Genomic DNA, 23471 nt, shown 5'->3' with positions numbered 1-23471 from the left:
AATTCATTAACTACAAGCAGGGTTTCCCCTGCACCTTTTTAGGAGCTGAGAACAATTAAAAAGGTCAAATTAAGCAAGTTCTTAGTTCAATTAAGGGTCTAGTTAAGTAATTGAGAGCTCAGTGGGAATGAAAACCAGAAGACACAGGGGGTCCCCCGGACCGGATTTGAGAATCCCTGTTAAACAATTAGAACATGACTGGACCTGAACTCCGGTCCTGGAGTTTTGTTCCACTCCATGTTTTATAGCTATAATTAATTGATGACGCATTTTAGGACCTAGTTAAATGATCAGTTGTTATAATTTAATGATTAAGCATGTGGCTGGAACAAAGACCTGGACTGGATAAACTAAGTTTGCCTATCTCCCTGAACTATAGTACATTCACACAATGTTCTTCTGGTCGATTCCGGTCCAGGATTTAGATCTCGCCGCAGCCTTGAGAAATGAATGACCCTGCACAATTTAATTAAATAATGAAGGCCCTGCTTGGAATAAGGGTGTGGCCTGCCAGAACCACCGATGCTGAGTACCACTGAGCAAACTGCACTCCTCCAAACTGCTGCAAGCACAGGGGCTGACCGCGTCTCTGTAGAAAACACGGTTTCCTTCCTCTTTGCAATAACGAGCTGTGATGTGAGTGCTTAACACTCATCTGGGTTAAATACATGTGTGAAGTTATTCACCCCATTACTAGGCTGAGCAATGGTTTGCTTGTCAGCAGTTGAGGAGGAGGATGTAACTCTCTGAGTAATACTGTGTAGCCTCTGTGATGCAGACGTGGATAAGCCAGACAGCAAGTGAGTATGTGCATCCTTTACTATGCTGTGCTGAAGCTGGTTAAGCAAAAGTCGTTATTGCAATGAGGAACTCATTGTGACACATGCAGTGTGTTGTTCTAATGATAGCATCAATGCACTGAGCAAACCACTCCGAGTACTGAAGTAGCTTTTTATACACAGACCCCACACTGCTGTTCTTTCATGTGGTTTCATTGAGTTGTATTTGCTTGAATTTTATGTAACATTGTGAACTCCAGCTGTGGCTTCATTTAAAGACGTGCCCCCCCAGTAATTGGATGCAGGACAGAAAGAGGGTTGTGGTTTATCCAAAAGCTGGTGTCCTAAAAATAACACTTGGTAGATGTGAACAAACTGGACAGGCTGTGGTTATGGGTGTGCAAACAACTTCCCCTTTTAAGAGGTTGTCGTTTACCTTTTTTATTGCCTGCTTTGTGTTGTCAAATGTAGAAATAATGTGCCACTGTTGTTGTTAAAAAAAAAAAAAACACTAAGAATTTCCCTAGCTTGGGAGTTCCCAACATGAGTGATGGTTATTACACATATAAAGGAAAATTACAAAGCCTTTGCTCTGGGCGTATGGAGGACATTATTAAACAAAGACAGACAGCTGATGGAATAAATGAGTCCTGTATTATACATGCACGCTGGGGCTTTCTCAAACGAGGGATAAAGACGATGCGACTCCCCTTGAGGAGTGCAGGGGAGGAATTATTATTATTATTATTATTACTACTGTATAATATCAGCCAGCTCACAAAATGAAGGGTTAACGCTTGCAAACAATGCCTGTATTTATATATTTTCTTTGGCAATGTCATACTGCAGACATGCTGCAGTATTTGCAGAGCCAAGCCCTTTGCACAGGCTTGCTCCTTTCCAAAGAATCCTTCCTTTTCTCATGCCGATTCTAACCTGAGGAACTGAATGCATGCTTGGTTAATATGAACGCAACTTTCCATTCAGGACTCGAATGGGTGACAGCAAAGCAAGGGTGCGGGCTTGGAAACAAATGCTTTGTAATAACCAGCTGCCTGGCCTGGATGGGGATATTTAGTCACCTAGCACGACGGCATTCAGCTATTCCAGAAGTGACACGCAGTTTGTGGTCTTAAAATACAGACCTTCTGAAAAATTCAGTGATATTGACAAGCTAAATAGAAGAGAGTCTGTGGCTGTTGTAACTAAACAGGGCAGCAAGTATTCACATATTCAAAAGTGCCATTTCCTGGTACTGTTCTTTGTATAATTAGTTTCTGAGTAGATTTCCTGTCTCCCCTCTCCCTCTCTCTCTCTCTCTCTCTCTCTCTCTCTCTCTCTCTCTCTCTCTCTCTCTCTCTCTCTCTCTCTCTCTCTCTCTCTCTCTCTCTCTCTCTCTCTCTCTCTCTCTCTCTCTCTCTCTCTCTCTCTCTCTCTCTCTCTCTCTCTCTCTCTCTCTCTCTCTCTCTCTCACTCACACAGTCTCCTGACCCAGCCCAGCACAGACACACACTCTCACACTTAAACACAGCGGTCTGTCACGACTGCTACAGTGAAAGCTCTGTACACCAGCCGAAGACCCGAGGAAGAGCATGTGCTGAGCAGTTAAGTTTGCAATAACGAGCTGTGATGTGTGCTTAACACTCATCTGGGTTAAATACATGTGTGAAGTTATTCATCCCATTACTAGGCTGAGCAATGGTTTGCTTGTCAGCAATTGAGGAGGAGGATGTAACTCTCTGAATAATACTGTGTAGCCTCTGTGATGCAGACGTGGATAAGCCAGACAGCAAGTGAGTATGTGCATCCTTTACTATGCTGTGCTGAAGCTGGTTAAGCAAAAGTCGTTATTGCAATGAGGAACTCATTGTGACACATGCAGTGTGTTGTTCTAATGATAGCATCAATGCACTGAACAAACCACTCCGAGTACTGAAGTAGCTTTTTATACACAGACCCCACACTGCTGTTCTTTCATGTGGTTTCATTGAGTTGTATTTGCTTGAATTTTACGTAACATTGTGAACTCCAGCTGTGGCTTCATTTAAAGACGTGCCCCCCCAGTAATTGGATGCAGGACAGAAAGAGGGTTGTGGTTTATCCAAAAGCTGGTGTCCTAAAAATAACACTTGGTAGATGTGAACAAACTGGACAGGCTGTGGTTATGGGTGTGCAAACAACTTCCCCTTTTAAGAGGTTGTCGTTTACCTTTTTTTTTATTGACTGCTTTGTGTTGTCAAATGTAGAAATAATGTGCCACTGTTGTTGTTAAAAAAAAAAACCCACTAAGAATTTCCCTAGCTTGGGAGTTCCCAACATGAGTGATGGTTATTACACATATAAAGGAAAATTACAAAGCCATTAAACAGAATTAGCAGAATGCCCTTTGCTCTGGGCGTATGGAGGACATTATTAAACGAAGACAGACAGCTGATGGAATAAATGAGTCCCGGAATATACATGCACGCTGGGGCTTTCTCAAACGAGGGATAAAGACGATGCGACTCCCCTTGAGGAGTGCAGGGGAGGAATTATTATTATTATTATTATTACTACTGTATAATATCAGCCAGCTCACAAAATGAAGGGTTAACGCTTGCAAACAATGCCTGTATTTATATATTTTCTTTGGCAATGTCATACTGCAGACATGCTGCAGTATTTGCAGAGCCAAGCCCTTTGCACAGGCTTGCTCCTTTCCAAAGAATCCTTCCTTTTCTCATGCCGATTCTAACCTGAGGAACTGAATGCATGCTTGGTTAATATGAACGCAACTTTCCATTCAGGACTCGAATGGGTGACAGCAAAGCAAGGGTGCGGGCTTGAAAACAAATGCTTTGTAATAACCAGCTGCCTGGCCTGGAGGGAGATATTTAGTCACCTAGCATGACGGCATTCAGCTATTTCAGAAGTGACACACAGTTTGTGGTCTTAAAATACAGACCCTCTGAAAAAGCAGTGGTATTGACAAGCTAAATAGAAGAGAGTCTGTGGCTGTTGTAACTAAACAGGGCAGCAAGTATTCACATATTCAAAAGTGCCATTTCCTGGTACTGTTCTTTGTATAATTAGTTTCTGAGTAGATTTCCTGTCTTCTCTCTCTCTCTCTCTCTCTCTCTCTCTCTCTCTCTCTCTCTCACACACACACACAGTCTCCTGACCCAGCCCAGCACAGACACACACTCTCACACTTAAACACAGCGGTCTGTCACGACTGCTACAGTGAAAGCTCTGAACACCAGCCGAAGACCCGAGGAAGAGCATGTGCTGAGCAGTTAAACTGGGACGGTAAGTCTCTGTTTGAGAGATGTCAGTGTGAACGACTTGTTTTCCAGTCTTGTGTCGCGTTGACGTCAGCTTTCTTTTGTCTTTTTTTCTTTTCTTTATTTTCTTTCTCTGTGCACTAAAGCAGTGATGGAGGACACCAGCTGGAATACAGCCGGGGTAGAGATAACGTTTTCTTTCTTTTTTGTTAGTTTGCTTTTAAGCTTGAGGTTGTTGAAGGTGCATTGCCAAGTTTTTACAGTACAAAGTTTTGAGCTGGGTGAGGTGACACTTAAATTTAAAAATGAATTCTTAGGCATCTATAAATTTGTTCTTAAAGGTGTTATTTATAAACGGTTTATTACAGCCCTCTCTCGAGCCTCTCTATTTTTGTTGTGTTTTAAGTCATTTTTAAAAGAAATTCTTTAAATGCTTTAGTTACACATTTTATTAGACCGTTCTATTTTATTACATCTAGTTCTATTATAATAACATGCTTTTGCACATTCTAATGAAATGCTTTTGGTTATCCACCACACTGCAGTAGAGATATAAAATATATGGCTTTGAATCAGCGGATGCAAAATGAATAGTCTCAAACATCACCAACAGGAAATGCAAGAGTAAACAGAGCTCGGTTATCTGATGGAACTGTGCATGTTCACAGCCCTTCCGTAAGGAATCAATTAGACCGGGGTTAGCTTAGTGGAGCTCTGTAGCTGTATGTGTGGAAGATACATGACAAACTACCCTCCAATACTGCTGTAATGACACTGTGGGTACAGCAATTCCTATAAAGATGTGTTTGGTGGAAGTCTAGAAGATGTTGTTGTACAAAACGTGTGTGTATATTCAGTATTATATGGAACATACAGTAATGTGTGTGTAGTAGTTCCTGAGTATTAATGCTGTCGGCTTAACAGTTGAATTTGGTAACAATTGTTGGACAATATTTATTCAGATAAGGGTAACTCGATACACTTCCCAGTCTCCTCCTACTTGCACTGTAGCGTACGTGTACACAAGCACACAGGAACGGTGCTCCACAGACAAGTTCAGTGTGGCTAATCTTGACACGAAGCTTCTGCAATGCTTTTTGTTTTTGTATACAAAGATCTTGGCAATTTAGCAGGGCAATTTAAAAATAAAAAAGCAATGATGAGGCATAATTAAACAAGAAGCTTGGTTTCTCGTAGCCTTCACACGCTGTGGAAATCCTGGACAGCCATGCCTACCTGTGTGCTTCACCATGCTTCCCTACACTTTGCACTTGCAGTACGATGGCACTGCTTGGTTTTTTAAAGGCAGCGCAGGTTAGAGGCAGTGCAGACCCATGCATGGACTCTGAACTCGGACCTGTGTACCTGATGGCCGTTGGCACAGTTCCAGGTGTTTACAGGTGAGAGAGAACACAAGGGTGGAGGCAAACCAGAGCATGTGATTTATACTGCATGTGTACACATTGGTGAGCTGCTGTGTGATATGCAAGGTCAGACAGACTTTAGGTTCACACATTTTACATCCCTGTTGCATGTTCCTTTCTCTGGTCTGCTTCAGACTGCCACGTTTCAATGCCTCTCCTACCATGCTGAGCTGCAGCCTGGCTTGCAGAGTGCAATATAATATTCATAGTCATGTTTTATTTGGTAACATACTGCAGTGCAATGAGTTTGCAGAGGGGACGGGGTTTGTAATCAGAAACGCAGCTGGGGTTAATACCACAGCATGACCTGACAGCTTCACACGTACATGTCTTTAAACCTCGTCAGTAACCCTGTCTGAGAGTGTTTCAGGGGTGAGCTTTCACACAAAGCTAGAGTCATTGTAAATGTTCACATTAGTCCAGGTTCTGGTGAAAGCTGAAACATTAACATAATTGAGTTGGTTTTGCTTGGCAGTGAAAACTTTCTACTTTGTGTATTCAAATTGGTGGTTGACAGTCTTAGGTCTGTTACTGTAAAAAAAAAAATCTCCATCATCACTGTTCCTCTGCTCCTAATCCTTTTGATCACAGGGTCAACCCAACTCAAGTGGACCAAAGGGTGTTGCTTGAACCCTTGCTTTAATGTCTTACAATATTTTTTTTTTTTATGTAGCGCCCTTCACGCCATGGCATCCCAGAGCTTTGTACAAAATTCAAAATAAAGCAAGAGAGCTCATGTGTACAACACACTCCAGCTACAACCAATTATATAAAAGCATGATCAAAAAACACTTTTCAATTTAGACTTCAATCCAATGTTTCAACCTGCTTAATGCCAACCGGAATAGAGTTCCACAAATGAGGAGCACGACAACAAAAAGCTCTGTGGTTTAAGATGATATTATGGAAAAGTTTTCTGATCTCGAGGAACAAATAGGAACAAATAGGAATACTTCTATTAACAGGAGTTTGCGTTGGTCATTTTTTCCCACCTTCGGCTCTTTTGCGTGCACTCGACCCCTGCCCTGGAACCCTTGTCTCATGTGCTTTGTGTATCATCAACCACACATGAAGGACACACCTCCCCAAAATTTGGTCCAGGTGAGCTGTGATGACCCTGCACGTTATTGCGTTCGGCTTCTACAGTTCTGCCTCTGGAGGTCTGCAGAATCCCAAGACAGAACTATTTTCTTCTGCAGGCCCTGTGTTTAGGAATCTCATCCCCCTCAAAATGCTACTCTGTGAGAATTGCCTGCCTCAACATGCGTCTCTCTCTATCTCAAAAACATATTGAGACAGGCTTGCTCGCTCTTTCATAACTGTTTTGGATTAAAAACATTATTGCAAAACAGTAGTGAGAATGCAGTAATTTAAGCAGGTTTGTATTTGTTTCATTTGGAGGGGGGGTTTGTGTTTTTTTTCCCATGTGAGTTGCGTGTTCTACTGTATTAATACAACAATGAATAAAACCATGATTTAGAAAAGCGTGAGGTTGTGGTCAGCTATACAAATAGCATTGCGAGGCTTCATCATCAAACGCAGTTCTGATCAAGTTAGTCTGGAAGCCTATGCAAGAAAAAATATATCAAGAGGCTTCTTGATATATTTTACTGCACTGATTTGACTGTGTGAGGATGAATTTCTTAAAGGACTTCTTTGTTAATTTTGCAATATTGGGTCTTTTTGTCTTCCCATCCTGGCAGATCATTGATACAACCTTGTTGCAATTTGTGGTGGACTTCCTTTATTTTAAAGGGCATTTTTTTTTATTAAATGTTGGTAAAAATTGTTGCAAAACTCCAGTTTTGCAAGTGCTTTTGAAATCCTGGTGTGTGTTTGTGTATATTTTGTTTGTTTGTTTGTTTGTTTGTTTTAGGGTTTTGATACAGGCGGTGCTGCCCATATCAATTTCATTCCCAACTCTTTGGAAGCCCAACTGGAAAGACAAGTATTTCGAGAGGTTAATCCAAGTGGAAGAGTAAACATTTGAATAAGCACAGCGTCCTACATGAGAGCATTCTGACTGCTGTCCTGTTTTCTGTGCAGAGATCTGTGCTGCTGAGAAGCGATGGGCCCCTCAGAGCCACCAAACAACTCCCACGCCCTTTTTGACCGCTTCGTTGAGGCGCAGAGCTGCAAGGATGTCCTGCAGACCTTCGCGGAGCTCTGCCTCCACCTGGAGGTGGACCCGCATGACTACAGGCATTTCTACACGAAGCTGAAGGAGCGCCTCAACTACTGGAAGGCCAAGACGCTGTGGACCAAACTGGACAAGAGAGCTGCTCACCCCGACTATATACAAGGAGAGGCCTGTGCTAACAACAAGGTCCGGGACTGTACTATATACCTTTCACTGTCTCTGTGGCTCACTGGTTTATGTTTGATATAAAGCACTGTAGATGCACTGGGAAAACCATAGGAATGTAGCATACTGAACAAATACTGTAAGAAAGTAGCATGGTTAACTTCTCATTTGTATTGGAGAATCACAAAAGTTCTGTGGGTCTGGAAGGTTCCCATGAGCCTCATCTAAACTTTAATTATCGTATTTGTTCTCCGTTATACACTTCTGCAACTTTTTAAAAAAATGTAAGGTCTAAGAAACAATCTTAACTATACTGTTGATGAAGCTAATATGTGCAAGGAAGACACTTTAGACTTGGTGCGTGACTGTGGGTGTGTGCTTAGTGTTTAGTGCTGGGAGCCGGGCCATGTGGACTGCGCACGGCGATCGAACTGGCCTTCCTGGGAGCGCAGGTGGTCCTGATTGAGAGGCGGGACACCTTCTCCCGAAACAATGTCCTGCACCTCTGGCCGTACACGATCACTGACCTGCGGAACCTGGCAGCCAAGAAGTTCCACGGCAAGTTCTGCTGCGGAACCCTCGACCACATCAGTAAGTTCCAAACACCCGAACTCCTTGTGCTTCGTTCATGTTCGTTATCTGTGTGTGGCATTGGCTGATCCTTGAACTGTTTCCCTGTAAGAATTCTTCTCGGCCGCTAGGCGGGTGTGTTGCGTGGCAAGAGTAAAAAGCTTGACCCAGCTATGAACTGATAGACTTCTTGTTTTATAACGGACCAAAATGCTTTTCTAAAGGCTTGTGAAATGTAAACCGATTTGGCAGAACATTCAATCTAATGATCAAGGACTCTATGGGGTGTTAGGTAAGCACCTTCTAGAGTCGCCACCCTCATCTCACACATCAAAGTACTGTCCACGCAGCAACTGCAACTGTCACAGTGTGCGTGATCTCGGCAGGTATTCGGCAGTTGCAGCTCATACTGCTCAAGGTGGCCCTGATCCTTGGGGTGGAGGTCCACACAGGCGTGGACTACAAGGGGCTCATTGAGCCGACCCAGGACACCCAGGGGACAGCAGGTAAGAGGCACTGTCTTCTTGCTAAATATTAACCACATTTATTATTATTATTGTCATTTATGCTTCTGAGTGCCGCTGCTTAAGTATTTAACTTTGAGATGTTCAGTTGAATCTGCCTTTCTCTTTCCTTTTCTCACGCCCAACTAGTATCCCTATATTTCAGTCTCAAACCTGAAACTTCTGTATATTTACACCTTCACTGTTCAGTGCAAGTGAGGGGCATCCAGCCTTGATGAGTCATGTTGTTCCCTCTCTCTTCCCTTTCCTCAGAGTCAGGCTGGAGAGCAAATTTGCTCCCCGAGTCTCACCCAGCCGGGGAATATCACTTTGACGTTCTTCTATCAGCGGGTGGAGGCCGATTCGTACCAGAAGGTAACGTCTGACTGGGGTTCTTTTCTCGACTTTTGCTTTCCCCCCATGCTTCATTCTGAAGCCTGTCCCCTTGGATTTCCAATAATCAATAATCACTGGACAGCAGTTAATACATACCAGGGTCTAAACCACAGGGGATATCCCAGTCCTCTTTCCACTCTGTATAGTATTTAGTGATGTTTAAAAGGGATCAAGAAGTCACCCTTGAGGGATAACAGTAGTGGGATTAATATACAGCAACATTAGTAGGATCTGATACCCATTAAAACACTAATCTGGACCAAGCTTGGTGCAGTAGATGCTTTGCAGGTTTCCTGTCCTCTGCAGTTTTTTGCGTGCTTGGTCTGGGGCTCGCTCCCTTCCCAGTGTCTCATTCGTGTTGCGTTCTCTCCTCCAGGATTCAAGAGGAAGGAACTGCGAGGGAAGCTGGCTATCGGAATCACGGCAAACTTCATCAATCGGCACACGGCCGAAGAGGGAAGAGTGTCTGAGATCAGCGGCGTGGCCAGGATCTACAACCAGAAGTTCTTCCAGAGCCTCCACGATGAGACAGGTCCGGCCGATTTGACCACCGAAGCCTCTCCTAAATCTTAACACACTCTGTGGCAGCTGTGACAAACACATTCCCACTCCCTGCACATATAGTGTGTGCCCCATAGTATTTCAGAATGGAATCTAGGCATGTTAAGATCTAGCTTTCTAAGCACTGAAAATGATAGGATTCAATGAGGATTTTGCATTTCAAGTTATCTGAATAAAAAAGCACTAGCCAATGCAGTATTCAACAAATCTGACAATCGTCTTATGCTGCACTAGTTCTAACGCTTGTCCATTTAACACAGGCATTGACCTGGAGAACATTGTGTACTACAAGGACGACACCCATTACTTTGTCATGACCGCGAAAAAAAAGAGCCTGCTGAAGAATGGGGTAATTAAACAGGTAGGGGTTGGCTCTTCAAGCAGTTACTGCTCTCCTAAAATATCTATTCCAATTCCAGTTCCTACAAAGGAAATGGGAATTGATTTTAAAGGAAGTGGAATTGGAATTGAAAAACAGGAACTGACCCCGACCCTGCACTGTACTTGTGACAGGCTGGCTCGCAGTGGTGAGGTGTGGTGACGTCACGGACCGGGAAGTAACTGAAACCAAAACAATGGATGGGCGGGTGAAGCTGAATGCTATGGCACTCAGCTGAATTTATTAATAAACAAAACAAAAGATTTAAACAAACAAAACAGAAACCAAAGGGCACGAGGGCCAAACGAATAAACAAAGACTGTTTAGCAGTCGTTTTTTTAAATGTTGTTATTTTTCCTCCCTCTCGCTCACTCCCCGTACTCTCCTCTGTACACTCCACCCCGCAGCACAGGCAGCTGCAGGTTCTTATACTCTGGCCGAGGGGTTAACTAGCTGTCAATTATCTTATTACCCCTCGGCCACAGTCTGCACGCGTTTGGTAAGGATGCATGACTGTCAGCTAGTTAAATAATCAGTAGCTGATCAGTCATGCATCCTCACGAGGTTTTAAATTATAAATAGTAAGAAATACGCGGTGCTGTTATCCGCGCTGCAAACAATAATACAAATAATAATAATAGGGGCGGGACACTCCGCCACAGTACTACAGACCCTAAAAGACTCCAATGACCCCCCCACCCTCCTCTCTCTCCCCCTCCCCGCTGGCTGCAGGACCACGGAGACGCAGAGAAGCTCCTCTCCCCTCAGAATGTGGACTCTGAGGCTCTGCGCCGGTATGCCTACGAGGCTGCGCAATTCTCCACAGCCAGGCAGCTCCCGGGGCTGGAGTTCGCGCTGAACCACAACAAGCAGCCCGACGTGGCCATGTTCGACTTCACCTGTATGTACCGCGCCGAGGCCGCCTCGCTGGTGAGGGAGAGACACGGCAAGAGGCTGCTGGTGGGGCTGGTCGGAGACTGCCTGGTGGAGGTACGGCTGTAGGAAATACAATCTGTCACTTAGAATGGTCCCTTATAGTCTGCCATCTGCAGTAAATAAGAGGTGAAAAACATCAGATATTGAAATAGCCTGCTTACCACCCTCCCTAACTTTTTAAATTTTCATTTCATGTAAGTGACCACGTTCCTTACGATGTACCCACCTTCTCTGTCCTAAAAACACAGCGAAAATGATCTACATCCATTTTTTTGTCAAAGTACTCAAACACTCATAAAAGATGCAGCTATACTAAATGTTACCGTTACTGGCTATGTACATGGTCTGAAGTGTTTGACAACTAAAATAAACACATGTTGTGTGTTTGTACCCACAACCTGTCTCTGGACTGTCTATACTTCTGGCCTGGATTGACATAAACCAGCTTGCCTGTCATTACCCCTCTTCTCTCTCTCTCTTTCTCTCTCTCTCTTTCTCTCTCTCTCTCTCTCTCTCTCTCTCTCTCTCTCTCTCTCCGCTGGTGGCATGTTAACACTCTTCATCTCTCTCCCCGGTCTATCTCTGTCTCTCTGTCTCAGCCCTTCTGGCCCTTGGGGACAGGGATTGCTCGGGGATTTCTGGGTGCCTTCGATGCGGCCTGGATGGTGCGGCGGTGGGGTCAGGGAGCCTCCCCCCTGGACGTCATGGCCGAACGGTACGAGGTCCATAAACTTCTGCACAGGGGCTGGTGTCACAATGCACCCAGGACGGCCACAAATAATAATCTAATTTCATTCATAAACATAGTTTAGCTTAGAGTTGAAATCATTTCATGATCCTTTGCATATCTGTCTCCTGGATCAATCAAGCTCAAGCTGTAATATGTTTTTGTTTGTCATTTTTATTTTCCCCCCCAACCCGTTCAGACACTCACATTGTGGCGCATGGTTTACACCGCTCTTCTTTTTTATGGAACCCTGGAACCTCTTCTCAAGCCCATGCAGTTTAAGCATCATATGAAGTCCGAATGGAGCCCTCTCGAATGACCCTCTTTTTCTTTTCTTCTCTCCAGGGAAAGTATCTATCAGCTCCTGTCTCAGACCACCCCAGTCAACACCAGCAAAAACTACAGTGCTTACAGCATAGACCCATCCACACGCTATCCAAACATCAACTTGGGGTCCATCAAACCTCACCAGGTAAAGATCGCTCTGTCTGTCTAAATATCAGGGCCTGCAGTACAGCTTGTTAAACACGTGCTAACCCTTTACTGCCCTGGGTATGTTCCCATACCTATTTAATGCCTATTTTCTCAATGTCAGATATATTGCACACTGGGCAGCACAGGGTTCAACTTTTACCAAGCGATGAGCAGAACATTGGTCCAGTCCATTCAAACTTAGTAACAGATGGTGTTTAAACACCAGTCTTCTCTAACTTTCTACCCTCCCTCTGACTGCTTTGAAATGGACCATTACCCAACCAGGCAGATGTCTGTCCCGAAATGTTATGCTAAATTCATAGCATAACCAAAGTAACAGCTGTCGCTATTCTTCCAAATGGCTCTGACCGTGCGGTTTGTGCCGACCCCTTCTCTTGCAGGTGCGTCACCTGTACGACGTGGAGGACAGCTTGGACGTGCGCAGGGAGAGCAAGAAGCAGAAAGAGAAACCCCTCCCCTCCCGACAGGGTGAGGCCCCTCACACAGCTTTTAACATTAAAACTGCGATGCCAGGAGTCCAAAACCAACGACTGCACAAAACCTATCCATACCAAATCCAAACATATAGTTTTGTGAGCAGTTGGAGAAACAGGTTTTCCTCCTTGGGAAAAAAAATGCTTTCAAAGAGCAAGCAATGATGCCCCTATTCATCAAAGGATTAGACATTGTACATGGAGATTGAATCTGGCATCGTTCCTGCAGTACAATGCCAGATTCATTATAGAAGGCTGTGTGGTCCAGTGGCTAAAGAAAAGAGCTTGTAACCAGGAGGTCCCCGGTTCAAATCCCACCTCAGCCACTGACTCATTGTGTGACCCTGAGCATGTCACTTAACCTCCTTGTGCTCCGTCTTTCGGGTGAGACGTAATTGTAAGTGACTCTGCAGCTGATGCATAGTTCACACACCCTAGTCTCTGTAAGTCGCTTTGGATAAAGGCGTCTGCTAAATAAACAAATATTAATAATATAATAGTACGACGGGGGTCCTCTGGTGGGTTTGTCTCATTCTGTGACCTCATTCAATCATTGATTCCTCTATTTTTAATAAAACTGACCAGGTTTATCTAAACCAGGTTCTGGACTGCTCAATTTAATATTTAAGGACATGGTTGGGACGAGGTCTTGGACTGGGAGACACGCAGATGAGTGCCGCTGCAGTATGGCAGGGTGCGTGGTGCTGGGATGTCAGTCATGCTGTCATTCTCCTTCCAGATTCCTTGGGAGGGTGTGAGGAGCTCCTCAGCTGGTGCCAGCAGCACACAGCAGGGTACAGAAACGTGAAGGTGACTGACCTGACTCACTCCTGGAAGAGCGGGCTGGCTCTGTGTGCCCTCATTCACCACTTCAGACCCAACCTCATGTGAGTGCTCACGGTTATTCATGAAACCTTCCTGTTGTTAAATAAGCTGGCAACAGTCTAGGAGGGATCAATGAATGTCATGCTGAAAATATACCTTGAAAAAAGTTAAATGCATTAAGACCTGCCCCCATAATCATTGTTCTTTTGATTTTATGTTTACTTTTTCATTACATTGATGTTTTGGTCACATTGACCTATTATTTCATGGTATGGGTGCTTCGTAATGTGTTTTAAATTCTTTTAAATACGCTCACTGGGCGCGAGTTGCTTTGTTGCTAGTTATTCCTGCTTGTCCAGCGGCCGGCTGAATGCTCCTCTCTGTTTCAGTGACTTTTCCTCCCTGGACAAGGATGCTGCAGCCCGCAACAACCAGACAGCGTTCGACGTGGCCGAGCGTGAGTTTGGCATCACTCCCATCATGGCGGGCAACGACATGGCAGCCCAGAGCCAGCCAGACAGACTAGCCATGCTGCTCTACCTGACCCAGTTCTACCAGATCTTCCGCGAAGTGGCGCCACCTGCAGGTAATGACTATTATAAATCACGGTCTCAATCAAAAAAGCAAATTTCAGAACATTGTCTTCTCGCTACGCATTTCGGATAAGAACTACCATAAGAACTGTACCTATTACCCTAAAGCACATTTCCTGTTTCGTTTTCAGTAGAACAGCAATATCGGGACATATTATATTTTCTGGGCTAGTACTCAATCAGTACCCCAGTATGGAGCTGACTCTGGGTGTTTCGTTAAAGAGCGCATGCCCCTGGTTATGGAGGCAGGCCAAGGTGTGATGTGGCTGCATATTCCTTTGTGTTGCAGAGCCCGAGGATGTGGTCTGCAGCAGCAAGCCTTTGAGTCTATCGAGCGCCAAGTCTGCCATCGTCTTCCTGAGCAAACTCAAACACAACTCGCTGCAGAGACAGAAGGTAGAAAACCAACCCAACTACTTCACCATGTCAAAGAGAACCATTGTGCATGTTCAAGGCTTTCTCATAAACCTGATGCCAGGACTCCCTTGAAAAATGAGACGTGTAGCTCAAGGGTTCTATCCTGGTTAAATCAGTCTGAAATTTGAATTTGATGCACTCGTTGTATGATGAAGGAAAGTCTCAAATACAGGACCGCCTCTCGGAATCGGAGCCAGGAGACGGGTAAACAACAATAGAGGGAGGAATAAGATGTATCGTGTATGATGAAGGGTGTCCAATGTACTTGTTCTGTTTTTTTTTTACACAGAAGAAACTCACAGCTAAACGTGAAGAAAAGAGGACAAAGAAGGAAGATAAAGATGTAGCTGTGAGTGTTTTCACACAGCAATAACAATGCATTCCTTTTGCACCCCTTAGCTTCTTTCTGCAGCATGTTTTTTATAATTTTTGTAGTTTTTTATTTTGAAGTATTTATGAGGCATTACCTGCACAAGTGGGCTTCATTCCCTGCAAATTCAGTCACAATGTTCCGTCTGTCGCTTTTATAACTTTTGTTGCAGTTGGCTGTAGAGTCTGCAGGGACAGAGGTAAAGCACACACCTGCAACCCAGCCTGCGGAAGTCTTTAACACCCAGAGTATTGAGGTGGAGTCATCGACCCAGCGTAATGATCAGGTGAGTGAATCCAAAAGTGCATGGCCACGTTTACTACAAGGAAACTAGACACAATCACAGGAGCAATATTAGCAGTAAAAGGGGCTTCTATACCTTTTTTTTATCAAATAAGAAATCTCACTTTTCACTTCTCTAACATTGAGCAATTTTAGCAAAGTCTCCCATCTGATTCCCCTCCGGTTCACTCCGAACCCCACCATTTGGCAGCATAAATGATCCACCCTTTGTCACCATGCTCCATTGTAATCCTCTGTCCCTGCAGCTGGCTCCTCTGGGAAGTCCTGGTGGCAGTGACGTGTGTTATTTCTGCGGGCGGCGCGTCTACGTGCTGGAGAGGGTCAGCACTGAGGGCAAGTTCTTCCACCGAAGCTGCTTCAAGTGCCAGCAGTGCAGAGCCACCCTGCGAGTGGGCAGCTACGCTTTCGACAGCAAGAGAGGTCAGTCCAGGGAGCGTGGAGATGGAACCAGACTCAGGGCTGTAGAGATGGCTCTGTGTGCAAGCCTTTTTACTCCGATGGATTGACACAGCGCTGGGTTCTTCAGTCCAGATTTAAAGGATACAGTAATGCAGTCTGCTGCACACTGTGCTCCACATTTGAGGGTGTTCCAGGGATATGCCAAAATGAGGGATTTCAGGAATGACAGTAGAGGAAATGTGCCAGATTACACTATGTAAAACAGTTTTTGTTCCTGGGTAGTAAGTGTTATTTCCTAATTGCTTATGCCGCAAAAGTATAGAAAATGGCTATTATTCCCCACAAACTGCTTTTGTGACCAGACAGTGATATTTTGAAATTTACCTATTTCCAATGAGAAAATGGGCGAATTTGTGTCCTTTTGTTCACATAAAGTCAGAAAACAACATATGAATCCAAATTAACATGTATTTATACTAAAGTAATACAAAAATGACTACAAAAGATTTAGAAGTGAGTAGTTTTTCGAGATTTACGATTATACTGTAAATCACTTTCACAAATCAGCCCCCAAATGTAGTCTCCCATCATGTTCTCGTTATACTGTCCTTGGTAGCGGCGTTCAAAGTCCAGTATATCCTGGTGGAAGCGCTCGCCTTGCTCCTCCAAGTATGCTCCCATGTTCTCCTTGAATTTATCAAGATGAGCATCAAGGATATGGACTTTGAGGGACATCCTACAGCCCATTGTGCCGTAGTTCTTCACTAGAGTCTCAACCAGCTCCACATAGTTTTTGGCCTTGTGATTGCTCAGGAAGCCCCGAACCACTGCGACAAAGCTGTTCCAAGCCACTTTCTCCTTACTAGTGAGCTTCTTAGGGAATTAATTGCACTCCAGGATCTTCTTTATCTGTGGTCTGACGAAGACACCGGCTTTGACCTTTGCCTCAGACAGCTTAGGGAAGAAGTCTTGAAGGTACTTGAAGGCTGCCGACTCCTTATCTAGAGCTCTGACAAATTGTTTCATAAGGCCCAATTTGATGTGCAGTGGTGGCATCAGGACCTTCTGGGGGTCCACCAGTGGCTCCCACTTGACGTTGTTCCTCCCCACAGAGAACTCGGTCCGCTGTGGCCAGTCCTGCCTGTGGTAGTGCGCATTGGTGTCCCTGCTGTCCTAAAGGCAAAGATAGCAAGGAAACTTGGTAAAACCGCCTTGGAGACCCATCAGGAATGCCACCATTGCAGCCTCTTGATGCCATCTCAGAAAAATGCAGATATGTATCCACTTAGGCAGCTGGAACTAAACTGAACTGGTGGGCTTAAGGCCCCTGTATTTATACTACTATTTATATTACTGGAAAGTTCTAGAAAGTTCTAGAAGTTACTCCAAGTTTACTCAGCACTGAATCTATCTGGAATGTTCTGGAAAATAAGTAAATTTCAAAATATCACTGTCCTGGTCACAAAAGCAAAGTTTGTGGGGAATAATAGCCATTTTCTATACTTTTGAGGCATAAGCAATTAGGAAATAACACTTACTACCCAGGAACCAAAAAAAATAAAAAAATTGTTACACGGTGTTATGTAACAATTAAATTTTTTGATTTACTGCACACTATGCCGATATCAGGTATTAAAATGGTTAGCGTAATAATTATCCTTCCTTTGTATAACTGATACAGACAATATAACTTGATTGCTACTGCGTAGGAATTTTTATACTATAACCCTGATTCCTTGTTGTCTGTCCACACTGTTTTAATGTTTCTTTCGTGTTTCAACAGGCCAGTTCTTCTGTCTGATTCATTCGGACTGGCAGGCTGAAGGCATCCAGGGAAAGACACCAGAGGCTTTAGTAAATCCGGTATTACAAATTCACATTGAACTTTTATTTTTAATGTGCTTTAATGCACCTTGCTAATGTTGCATAGTCTCATGAGAAGAGTAGAATGATGTTTGAATTTGTGTTGAATATCCCAGGTGGAAAGTTGCTAAGAAGCTGTTTTTAACTTTTATTCTGGTATAGTTTTATACCAGTGTTCCTCAAAGGTTTTTGGCCAGGGACACATTCCTGTACTTCTCATTAGTTTACATGTTTATTTGTTATCTCTTGACATTTTACCTAACAACATCCAAAATGTTAAATAAAATGGACACAGCTTTGAGAACCACAGATTTATACCAGTCCAATACAGAAATGGTAATATCAACAATTAACTCATCACAATTCACACTAATTACTGGATACTTTTATAACACCCCTCTCCATTGCTAGGACCCCTCTTCAAACTTGCCTGCTGAAGATCATCCACCTGCTATCAGCCCACTTTCTGTTGAACAGCATGCTACTCTGGTAGAAGACAGGTCCATGCAAGAGCCATGCGGTCCTGTTTCAGTCTCAGTTAAGCCAACGCTGGATTCTTCAGAACAACGCTTGAGGGATGATTGTAACCCCAGTGAATGCCCTGTGCCAGCTGTGCGGACATCCCGCTTCAAACCAAACATTCCCCTTGTGGTCTTTAGCTCTGAAGATCTAGACTCGGTGGATGGAGATACAACCTTCTGGAAAGACAACCTTGATTCTGGTGCTCCTCCAAGATCTAAACCGACACCAAAGCCACGGGCCAATAAAAGAAGCCCTGCACCCACTGTGACTGTAGACCAGAGTGAGGAACGAGATGTGGGGGCATTGGAGGAGAAGAAGACTGTGTCGAGTACAGAAGAATCCAGTGATGGCAACCAGGGCTTCGGAGACCAACTGACCACAAATGGAACTACTGTTGTTGTTCAGACTGAAGATCCAAGTACCACGGGACCTTCTCCTTCTGAAAGCCCAGTTTCCATAATGATCGCTCTTCCTAAAGACTCAGAAAACGGAGACTGCCAGAAGAAGTTCCCGCTAAAGAAACTGATGCTGTCAGAAAGTGAGAAACAAAAACTTATCAGGCTTAGCCTCGATTCCGACTCCGACTTGGACCAAGACACTAGAAATCGACAAAAACCTCCGCCTGAGGTGGAGCAACCCGAGGAGACATCAGCTTTGCTGAACCCAGATGGGCAGGCAGACAGTGAGTCGTCTTGGGGAGGGCCAGGAGGTAGCATCAGGGTGCAGAATAACAGGAGGTCCTTCAGGAGAAAGGACCCCACCACGCATCCCCCAGCTCAGCCTGCTAGCAAGCCAAAGTCCAAGTTCTCACCCTGGAATCTCTCGTCTCCTCGACTCGGGAGGGGACTGAAAAACGTAGGTGAGGAAGTGGTTCTGAGGCTCATTTTACATGCTGCTCTGTTTAAATACCTGGATTCTGGTTCCAAGTAAAATTGAATCAAATGAGATTGAATACAACCCACATTTGTTTAACCCACAGATATTCAGGAGTCTGAATTCAGACAATCAGAGGAGGAGGAGGAGGACGACGACGATGACGAAGATGACGAAGAAGTCTTCGATAATGATGATATTGATTTGGATCTCTTCAATGAGAAGGTGAGCTTAGCAAGGATGTTAAGAAGAATCTACCACTTACACAGGTGAAATTGCAATGTTTCTGTAAAGACGAATCTCAAAGGGGATTCCTACACCTGAAGCACAGCTGTCTAGTTCTCTGACCCAATAGTTGGCTGTGACTGCTGACCAAATGGAAACACTGATAGAGCTCATTGCATTGATAAGACACTTGTTGAAACATGTGAGAATTGAGGATTTTATGTTATGGATGAACAGTCCACCAACCCAAGTAACTGTAGGGTGACCCTAATGATCCAGGTTCACAGGGAAGTTTAAGTCAGTCTTTTTAATATGCGTCCAGGTATCCTGTCTTTTTTTCTTTAAGAGATAAAAGTAGTATTGGAATGGATTGCAATGCTATGTAAAAACTGGTGTGTCCCAAATTAAGTAACATGCTCTCCTCTCCTCTTTCTCAGTTTCAGACCATGCCCTCGGATCCCAAGGAAGCCAAAAAGCTGGAGCTGCTGAAGATGAGAACCATTGAGAGGAGAGCCAAGCAGTGTGAAATACAGCGCTTCTACAAAGCACAGGTCAGCCTGGTCAATGGTTTCAATACCAGGTAACCCAAGTGATTCTACAAAGCACAGGTCAGACCAAAGAGGTCTCCTCCCCAGTCTCGGGTGGAGAGAACCAGAACGAAGTCAGTGTGTGGGGGGGGGGGGGCACTTCTTACACTATATAGGGATGTGGTGGACTTCCAAAACAATGGTGTATCCTATAATGTGAGAGTGTAACCGACCAATAAGAGGTGTGTCTTACTACATGTGGTCTACCCACAAGGAAACAAGTCTCATTGATGTAGTCAATGCTTTTAATACCACATGACCAGAGTGCAGGTTTAGACTGCCTGGTTTGAATTTTACAAGACATTTCTTGTATTGGCCATCCTGAACATAGACTTCAAATCTATCTAATTTAAAGTAAGGTGTGTTGCCCTACCTGGTTTAATACATAGCCTACTTTTTTCTAGAAAGATGCACCATAGGTTTATACACAATTTTTGTGCATGTAACACTTCTTGTAACACTGTATCTGTGCCACGAGTACACCAATGGAGCCAGTTCCTCCACAAAGTGCTTGTTCCTCATTCCCCGTGTTTGTGTGTTTCACAGTCGATACAGCGGCGCCTGGAGGAGATTGAGGTGAAATTCAAAGAGCTGGAGGAGAAGGGGGTTGACCTGGAAAGGGCGCTGCGCAGGGAGGCTGGTAAGAGAAACTGCTGGACTGCAAATAGCAAGAGAGTTGAGTGGGAGACAACGTTATTCTGGAAGATATTAGGATGGTTTGCGTCAGTACTTTAGACTCTCTGTGGAAAATCCATCCAAATCCTAAGTACATCAGGTACACCAGGGTGTAATCATTAACCAGTCCCCCTACAACACTAGTGGATCTGCTAAATACCACTTTGTTCTACATGCTATTTCTCACTGATGTTTTACTAACATCCAGTAGGGGGACAGATTAAAAGTTACAATCGGGTGTACCCGATGTACTTGGACATCCAACATGATTCTGAGAGCCGTATTGAGGCAACACTGGTCCTTTAAACTTCCAGAACAACATGAGGAATACATTAGTCACGCGAGCTTGGGTATTTAATACCCATACCAAGTTAACTCCTTTGAGGGCAATGTAGATTTGTGGGCTGCTATCTTGACAAGGTCTTGTGTGGGATCCTGGACATCACAGCAGCAGTTGCTAACAGCTGTTGAATTCCAGGTAAGCCTAGTAAGAGTTCAGGGCAGGGTTTAACCAGCTTCTCCCCTCCTGTGTGCAGAGTCAGACAACTCCCCACTGCTCATTCAAAATTGGATCCAGCTGGTCCACGAGAAGAATGACCTGATGTCGGAGGAGTCGGACCTCATGGTCGCGTAAGTCCTCTCTTCAGAACTTCTTTACACAGCTGGTTGAAAGTGGAGACGTCTTAGATTTTTGACGTGTTCTAAAGGCAATAGAACACCACGCAACTGTCAGGGATTCTATATTTCTTTTGTCTTGATCCTGCGTTAGGCGTTCTTATCCAGGCGTTCAGCTGGATTCAGCTGTCCTGATGTCTCAGCTGATTTAACTTCCATGTTCGAAATACATTCAACAGAGGGTGGGCTCCATGCTGATGATAGTCTTTTTGAAATGGAGTCAGGGCATTCTGGGCCAACAAGTTGACAAATAGAATTGCTTAATGGAAGGAGATGAGAGAAGGTGTGCTTATCATTCCTGCACACTCCCTGTGCTTCCTCCACAGGTCCCGTCACCTGGAGCTGGAGGACAAGCAGAGCAGACTGGAACAGGAGTATCGGAAGTACATCGACATGGAAGGTAAAGGAGCAGGGAGGGGGAGGAAGAGTCGGGTCAGTTAACTACTGTTGTAGTAAGTAAACAGAGAATTAGACATGCACCTGCAGTATAGAAATAAAATAAAACCCTGATACAAAAAAGCACAATACTAGCATAAGAAATGGTGGTCTGTCGTGCTGTTGCTGTTGACCAGACTGCTCTATCTCGGTCCCTGTTTCTTCCGTTTCAGACTCGATGAAGACAGCCCAGCACCAGGCGGAGGAGGAGAGGGTGCTGCTGGAATTGCTGGAGGTTGTGGACATGAGGGACTCGCTGGTCGTGTTTTTGGAGGACCAGAGACTCAAGGAGATCAATGACCACGGACTACCCGTGCTGGAGCCCAAGAGACCAAAAACAGTGGGGAGGCAGGTCCACTGGGAATAACGGGAGCAGCAGTCAAACACACACATCCACCAGCTATACACGACCACCTACAGGAAACCTATCTGATCCACTGGGCAGAACACCAAGGCAACAAGCAAAGACTGTCTGTGCCAAAGCCCAGGAAACCACTGTTTTAACACAAGTCCAGTTCACACTGACCAGCTATTAGCTGTTAACGCTGGAACCCATTTGACTACACAATGACCAGCTGGCTGTATAGGATCCCAGGTTAAATTGGAGTAATGCAGGGATCACCAGAGCAGTACGCACTGAACGGCACACTGCTGTGCACTGGGTGTTCAGCTAAGACATCAGACCATGTACATAAGCAGGGACTGGGTGCAGGGAGAGTCTGGGCTGGAATCCAATCTACCAACAAGAGGAGGGTGGTGACAATGGAACAGAAGAGACCCATGCTGCACAGTCCATGTTTCTGTTTCAAACATACTGGATTCCAGCTGTTTGTCCCCTTGTACCGAAAGTTTGTTTTGAAAATATCGGCTCTAGCTGTAAAATATTATCAGTATAAATAAAAAATAAAAAAAACCTGCCATATTGCAGTTTCCTTTTGACATTTCTGTTTTGCAGTCTGCACATGAATGATCGAAGGAATGCATTTTCTGTAGCAGAAATATTTTTTTTGCTATAACTCACATTATATATATATATATATATATATATATATATATATAAAATTTTCTTTTAAACAAATCATAGCTGCAAGTTACATTCCTGGAATTGTAAACTGGACCAGAGATATTCATCCCTGCATTGAATACAAAACAGCACAGTAGTCTGCACTTCAGAAGCCACCAGTAGGTGGTGCTATTGTGCGCATACATATACTTTTTATATTGTCAGGATTCAAGAAGTTTGAAACTTGTAGGTGAATGACTGTTCAGTAGTCTGTCTGTTATTTAAATATAGAAGTGTTTTATGTATACATTCTTTTTTGTATTTTTGTTAATGAGAATCTAAAATAAATATTAAAGCCTATGGGCGTGCCCATGTGTATTTTTTTTTTTTTCTATACCTTGAGGTATGTGATTACGTTCCACTGCTATACTAGATTAGACAGGCATTGCAAACCCTGCCCTCCCTTTCCCTCGGGGCTGCGTTCCTTCCAAATTGTATACTACTGCATAAAGCCGTACTCAAAAAACGTGTGTCTGATAAATAATGACTAATTAGGGGCAGCAGTGTGGAGTAGTGGTTAGGGCTCTGGACTCTTGACCGGAGGGTTGTGGGTTCAATCCCCAGTGGGGGACACTGCTGTTGTTCCCTTGAGCAAGGTACTTTACCTAGATTGCTCCAGTAAAAACCCAACTGTATAAATGGGTAATTGTATGTAAAAATAATGTGATATCTGTATAATGTATAATGTGATATTTTGTAACAATTGTAAGTCGCCCTGGATAAGGGCGTCTGCTAAGAAATTAATAATAATAATAATTTTGCAAACGCAGCCTTCTTTAACATTCTAAATCCTTCTATCATGCGAAACCACGACCGGGAAGAGTTTCGATGCGTC

The 23471-nt window shown here is 44.1% G+C and overlaps 1 protein-coding gene across 5 annotated transcripts; it reads left to right on the top strand.

The window, feature by feature from the left end:
- Positions 1-494: 494 nt before the first annotated feature.
- LOC117431940 (F-actin-monooxygenase mical1-like) lies at positions 495-22936 on the top strand. 5 transcript variants are annotated; one of them, XM_059004180.1, is made up of 28 exons: positions 499-800; positions 2262-2572; positions 3932-4067; positions 4192-4223; positions 7513-7792; positions 8155-8362; positions 8728-8847; positions 9118-9219; positions 9617-9772; positions 10062-10162; positions 10913-11170; positions 11716-11831; positions 12189-12315; positions 12719-12806; positions 13551-13698; positions 14026-14222; positions 14519-14625; positions 14936-14995; positions 15189-15302; positions 15565-15739; positions 17502-17581; positions 17993-18962; positions 19083-19201; positions 19639-19752; positions 20335-20428; positions 21000-21093; positions 21465-21538; positions 21747-22936. In XM_059004180.1, exons 5-28 carry the CDS (start codon positions 7535-7537, stop codon positions 21938-21940), a joined length of 4074 nt encoding a protein of 1357 aa, XP_058860163.1. In that variant the 5' UTR covers positions 499-800; positions 2262-2572; positions 3932-4067; positions 4192-4223; positions 7513-7534; the 3' UTR covers positions 21941-22936. The 5 variants fall into 5 exon arrangements, 4 of the variants coding, with proteins under 4 accessions (XP_058860164.1, XP_058860163.1, XP_058860161.1 ...); XM_059004178.1 differs by lacking the exon at positions 4192-4223; XM_059004179.1 differs by lacking the exons at positions 3932-4067; positions 4192-4223.
- Positions 22937-23471: the final 535 nt, after the last annotated feature.

Source organism: Acipenser ruthenus, chromosome 29, assembly GCF_902713425.1.
Source record: "Acipenser ruthenus chromosome 29, fAciRut3.2 maternal haplotype, whole genome shotgun sequence".
NCBI lineage: Eukaryota > Metazoa > Chordata > Actinopteri > Acipenseriformes > Acipenseridae > Acipenser > Acipenser ruthenus.
Note: the sequence above shows the minus strand (reverse complement) of the source record. Positions and strands in the feature narration are given on the sequence as shown.

Coding starts and splice junctions, on each gene's coding strand:
- LOC117431940 (XM_059004179.1), top strand. CDS start 7,535: ATGGGCCCCTCAGAGCCACCAAACAACTCCCACGCCCTTTTTGACCGC. Junction 11,832..12,188: donor CTGGACGTCATGGCCGAACG/GTACGAGGTCCA, acceptor TCTTCTCTCCAG/GGAAAGTATCTATCAGCTCC. Junction 15,303..15,564: donor CGACCCAGCGTAATGATCAG/GTGAGTGAATCC, acceptor CTGTCCCTGCAG/CTGGCTCCTCTGGGAAGTCC.